This window comes from Monodon monoceros, unplaced genomic scaffold, assembly GCF_005190385.1.
Source record: "Monodon monoceros isolate NGI ecotype Baffin Bay Population unplaced genomic scaffold, NGI_Narwhal_1 Super_Scaffold_7, whole genome shotgun sequence".
NCBI lineage: Eukaryota > Metazoa > Chordata > Mammalia > Artiodactyla > Monodontidae > Monodon > Monodon monoceros.
The window spans coordinates 93,632,654-93,638,653 of record NW_021703784.1 but is presented as its reverse complement, the minus strand read 5'-3'; the positions used below and the strand labels follow the sequence as shown (position 1 = coordinate 93,638,653).

At 51.8% G+C, this 6,000-nt stretch overlaps 1 protein-coding gene across 1 annotated transcript in view; it reads right to left on the bottom strand.

Annotated features, from left to right (window-relative positions):
- Positions 1–2,888: 2,888 nt before the first annotated feature.
- The window catches only part of CREB3L1 (cAMP responsive element binding protein 3 like 1), a 35,164-nt gene continuing 32,052 nt past the window's right edge, over positions 2,889–6,000 (bottom strand). Inside the window, exons 11-12 of the mRNA XM_029208474.1 lie at positions 3,802–4,069; positions 2,889–3,615 (exon numbers count right to left, since the gene is read on the bottom strand). Coding sequence (XP_029064307.1) covers positions 3,579–3,615; positions 3,802–4,069 — 305 coding nt within the window. The 3' untranslated portion in view covers positions 2,889–3,578. The remainder of the gene's footprint in view (positions 3,616–3,801; positions 4,070–6,000) is intronic.

The window sequence follows — 6,000 nt, the reverse complement described above, 5'->3', positions numbered from 1 at the left end:
CTCCTGCATTCCCTGTCTCAGCGAAAGGTCTCATCCACCACCACCGTGGCCTCCAAGTCAGACACCTAAATGTCATGCCGGGCTCCACCCTCCCTCTTGCACTCCACAGCCAATTTGATGTCAAAGCCTGTTGATAATTCCTTCTAATTATCTCCAGAATCTGTCTCATCTTCACTATACCCGCTGCAGAGCCCCAGGACAGGCAAATCTGATTATCTCATGCTCCGGCTTAACCATATTCAGCGGCTCTCTATCACCTTCAGGATAAAATGTTCTTTCTTTAGATCCCTGCAAGGGCCCTACTTTCTATCAGGGCCGGGATGAGGGTGAAGCAAGTTGGGGCTCCTAGGGTGCCAAATTTAAGGAGGTACTCACTCTCAGGGCTATACAAGTGCCTCCTTAAATTTTGCAGGCTAATCACCCCCCTTGCCTCAACCGGGTCCTGGCCCTGCTTTTCATGGCTCTGTGTCTGCACCTGACATTCTCTCCACCCCAAACACCCTAACCCTTGGTGTACCTCGCCAACTCCTACCCATCCTTTAAGACTCAGTCCAAGTTGCCCTCCCTGACCCACAGAATCTGAATTACATGACATTCTTCTGCATCTCCTTAGCATCCTGTACACCCCTCCATCACACTGGCTCTGATGACTGGTTTACTCCCCAGCCTCCTCCACAAGCCTGGGGGACCTTTGAAGGCAGTTTGGTGAATGACTAATAGAGAGAATGGATGAATCAATCAGGAAAGGGGGTGTGCTAAAAGTTATTGTTAATAATAATCATAGCTTTGGCCCAGAGCCCAGACTTTAATGGCCTTGCTGCAAAGGCCTGTGTGTTCTAGCAGTTAAAACTGATGCCCAGCAGCAGGCAATGAGGTCCCCATCAAGTGGTCAAGATGAGGCTGTGGGAGGAGGATAGAGGATGGGGCTTGAAGGCCAATTCTTTTTATTTTTTAAAGATTTTTTTTTGATGTGGACCATTTTTAAAGTGTTTATTGAATTTGTTACAATAATGTCTCTGTTTTATGTTTTGTTTTTTTGGCCGCAAGGCATGTGGGATCCTAGCTCCCCAACCAGGGATCGAACCCGCACCCCCTGCATTGGAAGGCAAAGGCTTAACCACTGGACTGCCAGGGAAGTCCCTTGAAGGCCAATTCTGAGGCTCCATAGTTCTGTCTGGTCTTGTCCATCTTTTCCTCTGGTGGGCGGCTGGCCCAGGCGCCATCCCACCACCAGGCTCCTTCTTCCGAGTATGAAAGTACCACGCCTGCATGATAAAGTCCAAATGCTAGAGCAAGGCATTCAAGGCCCTTCTGGATCTAGGCCCTGATCACTATCCAGCCTCAGTTCTCAGCATCCTTGCCCTTTACTTTCTGGCTGTTCTGAACTATTTGAGGTTTTCTTGAAGTTTTCCTGCTCTCTCTCCCACCTTTGAGGCCTTAGCCCAGGCCGTTTCTTTCTGGAATGCCCCTTTCTCTCTCCTGCCTACTTCCAACAGTCCTTCGTGTCACCTCTTCCAGGAAGCCCTTACTGCTTGTCTGGGTGAGGCACCCTCCTCTGTGCTTATAATAGCACCCCTAGCTTGGCTCTTAGCTCACTGTATTGATACTGCCTCTAAATGCACAGCTAATCTTTCTCAGAGCCAGTGTACGTTGGGCCCTGTTCTAAACTCCTTATATGATTTACCTCATTGAATCCCTACAACAGCCTCATGTACTGAATCTTAGTTATATCCTCTTTTTATAAACGGAGAAGTGGAGGCTCAGAGAGGTTCAGGTTACGTAGTGTCTTAGCTTCCTACACGGCATAAGGAATTACTACAAACATGGCTTAAAACAGCACATGTATGATCTCAGTGTCCATGGCTCAGATCTGGGTACAGCTCAGCTGGGTCCTGTGCTCAGGCTCTCACCAGGTGGCAGTCCAGGTGTTGGCTGGGCTGGGGTCTCATCTGGAGCTGAGGCCCTCTTCCAAGCTGTTCAGGTTGTTGGCAGAATCCGATGCCTTGCCACCATACCATGAGGCCTTCAGCACCTAGAGGCCACCCTCTCCATGTGGTTCACAACAATATGGCTGTTTGCTTCTTCAAGGCCAGCAGGAGACTATCTCTTCAGGAAGGGCTCAGTCCCTCTTTTAATGGCTCTCACCTGATTAGGTCAGGCCCCCCCACCCAGGATAACCTCCTTTTTAATTAACTCAGAATCAACTGATTTGGGACCTTACTTACACCTGCAAAATCCCTTTACTTTTTCCATGAAAGGTCACCTAATTACGGGAGTGACATCCCCTCACATTCACAGGTCCCCTCCAGACCTTAGGGGAAGGGATGAAACAGGGTGTGTATGCCAGGGGGCAGGAACCTTGGAGTCATACTGGAATTCTGCCCACCGCACATAGCTAGCAAGTGGCAGCTCCAGTAGCCAAACACAGCTGTTCTTACTCTGAAGTCTGTGCTTTTAATCCAGCTGAAGCAAAGGATACAAGAACCAAGAAGTTGGCAGGTCTTAGGAGGACCAACCTGAGTACGGCGTGTACAGTGCCTGGTACAGTGCCTGGCCACCCTAGGTGTTCGTTATCGCAGTTACCACCCCCTAAGGGCCATCTTGGTGGCTTATATGCCTTTCTGCTTCCATACTCAGCAATCGTAGGTACTTGGAGGAGCCTTGGGGTGGGGGAATTGCTGCAGAATTCTTTGACCATCTAGTTTGAACTCTCGCCTGGCTGGAAGAGGGAACTCAACGCAAATGCTTTCTCAAACCCCTCACCCCCAATCACCTCCGGTCAGAATATAAAATAAACTTACCCTTCTTATTCCTTCATCCTTCAGTCCCACCCCCCCGCCCCCAGCCCAACGATGAAGAAAGGCACAAAGTCAGGAATTGATGCTGCATCTTTTTTTTTTTTTACTTATGCCTTCTTAAAGCATGTGCTGAGCTGTTGGGTGAAGCAGTTTGGCAATTAAAAAGGCCCAGCGCTTGGGCAGCGGCAGGAGGAGGCCAGGTGAGGGGTGGGGGGGGACCCTCTTTCCTGGGCCAGGGAGCAGCAAAGCCCGCACTAACTTCATAAAATATAAAACAAGGGAGGGGTGCAGGTCGGAGGGAGACTTGTAAAATACAATATCTTAGGGATTGGCAATAATAAAAAATAAGGTTCATTATTTACAAACAATTTCTGTTCTTGGTCTCTGTACAGTGGGGGGAAGGGTGGGGGTGTGTGTCGGTCTGTTGACGTGTGTGTGTGTGTGTGTGTGTGTGTGTGTGTGTGTGTGTGTGTGTGGCGGGGCTGGGGCAGGGAGGCAGTGGTCCTGTTGGTCGTTATGAGAAAGGTAACCCAGTGAGTGGTTTATCTGAGAAGGACGGATGGCTGTGGAGTGGTGGTGAGAACAGAGCGGTTGGCCTAAGGGGACAGTCCAAATGTGTGGGGAGAGGAGAGGCCCCAGTCAACATCTGGGGCAAAGGTGGGCTGGGGGGAAGACGGACCCCAGGGGGCAGGGGTACTAGCCGGATCCGGGTTAGTGAGTAAGACAACCCCTCTTCTGAGTGCCAGAGGGTACGTCCTGTGTCCTTGGTCTTGGCACTGCCTAGGAGAGTTTGATGGTGGTGTTGGGGCCCAGATCCCTAGAGAGAGAAGAGAAGTCAGGGGTGACTCTGTCCAGGGACGACCCTCTCACCGCTCTGCAAGCTGGATTTGGACACGGGAGGGACGGGGCCTTGGGAGGGTGTGGCTGAGGACATGGGGACCACGGGCAGGCAGAGGGCGGGGGGAGCCTGGGACCCCAGGAAGGGAAGGGGTCACCCACCCACCTCTCGTGGAACCACTCCTTAGGGTGGGAGAAGTCAGAACTGGTGCTGTTTCCACCGACGTCCTTGGGCCAGGCCTCACTCAGGTACTTGCTGGTCTCGTGGGTGCTGTCCAGGTGGTCATGCTGCAGGTGGTCCTGGGGTTGCTGCTCCGCCGGCCCCCCGGGCTTGATCTCCCAGCCATCTGGGGGCTCCACGGGCAGCAGGGCGCTGCGGCCATCCTCCCATGAGCCTGGCCCCTCATCATAGAACAGGAGGCTTCGGGAGGGCACTGGAGAAGGAGCTCAGGGTGAGCCACGGTGCCAAGAGGCTCCCTCCCCATCCAGGCCACATTCAGGGCCTGGCGTTTAAGGACCTGGGCCCTGGAATCTTACGGGCCTGGATCTGAATCCCAGCTCTAGCAATTCTGAGCTGTGTGACTACAGGCAAGTCATGCCTTTGTTTTCACCTTTCTGAGCCTCAGTTTGCTCATCTGTAAAATAGGAATACGGGGGCTAACCTCCTGTTGATGTGAGGTTTAAATGAGATAATAGAGTGATTGAAACTGCACTCAGAGAAAGTTAGATCTTCCTAAGCAGAGGGTACTGGACTGGGGCATCTGAGACCTGGGTTCTGATCCTACTGTACCACTCACTTTCTGTGAAACCTTGAATTAATCTTTTTCCTGTTCTAGGCCCTAGTCTGCCCTTCAGGGACATGAAAAAAAAAAAAGAAAACACATTTTTTGGATATCTATCACGTGCCAGGCATTGTAGGCATCCTTTAACCTATATCAAATCATTAACAGAAACTCTTGGAATGAGATATTTTTAGCTCCATTTCACAGAACAGGAAATTGAGGCTCCAGGTTGCCAGGCACGCTGTCCCAGGCTAGTCTGCAGTGAAGGTGAGATGTAAACCCAGGCGTGCCTGACTCCAGGACCCACCACCGCCCTTCTCACTCTCAGGGCCCGAATCTCACAGTCTATGTGAGCGGAGCCCCTGGAGCTGTGCGGTGCACCAGCTCTGTAAACCAGCCTGCTCCAGAGGTCATCTCCTCTTCGCCCTGCGGACACTGGGCCTGAAACCCACTGCGCTCACTCAGAGGGGCTCATTCATTCCCTCGCTCCTCTGGCTCCTCTGACTCTGGTTTTGTCCATCAACACTCCCTCCCTCTCCCCCTAACCCCAGCCCTCCCCCCCCATTTCCATTCCTTCCTCTCCAAGGTTCCCTGTACCTCCCAACACACATAGGCCCCTCAGGCCTTGGGAAAATGGACACGTGGCTCTCAAGACCTTACATCCCTGCCACCCACCTCCCTTAGTAACTGTCCTGTTCTCTCCTTCTCAGGCTGCTCTGGTCCAGGGAGTGGTTTTCACTCCCCACCTCTGCTTCCTCTTCCCCTAACCCTCCCCACGCCGCTTCCTCCCCTCAAGGCCCTGCAGGCTTAGCTCATTCTCCCTGAAGTATCCCTCCTTCTGGAAACTCACCCCTCCCCAGCTCCTCTCTCTCTGACCTCCCATCTGTTTCCTCTTCCTCCTCCTGCCCTGCTGGATAACTCGCTCCTGGTGAATGATGAGGGACTGTCTGGAAGTGCCTCCGCAGGTCTATCTGGAGTATCCTCTGCTTCTGGGAGCCCATACTATTCTTTGCTACACCCTATACCAGTTCTCCCCTTGCCACTGTGTGTCGTATCTTTTCTCTCCTCTTGTGAGCTCATCAAAAAGGAAGCGATTGTGTTCATTTAGTAGGTGCCTGCTGTGTACCAGGCACTGTGCTAACGGCCTTTGTGCACCATGTCATTTAGTCTTCACAACAAATGTGCTCAGGAAGTGTGGAACTTGTAACTCCCATTTTCAAGATAAAGAAATTGAAATTTAGCGTGAACACACATGCCTGAGGTCACGCAGTTAGTGAGTGGCAGATATGACTGACTCTGAAGCTCTATGCTCTTAACAATCCTCACAGTCCCCTGTGGGATGGTAGCTATCTGAGCTCACACTACCACTACCCCGCCTCTGCCCATGACAGACATTACCAGTGGATCCTGGCACTCCTTCCTGTTGATCCTGAGTGGCGCCTCAGAGTCCTTCTTAACACAGTGCTTCAGGCAGCCACCACCATCTTACGGAAAATGTCCCTGGAGCTGAAACTGATTTCCTATCCCAGTTGTAAAATACTGATGGTGCTTAGCAGATGTCCCTACCAACTGGCACCATAATA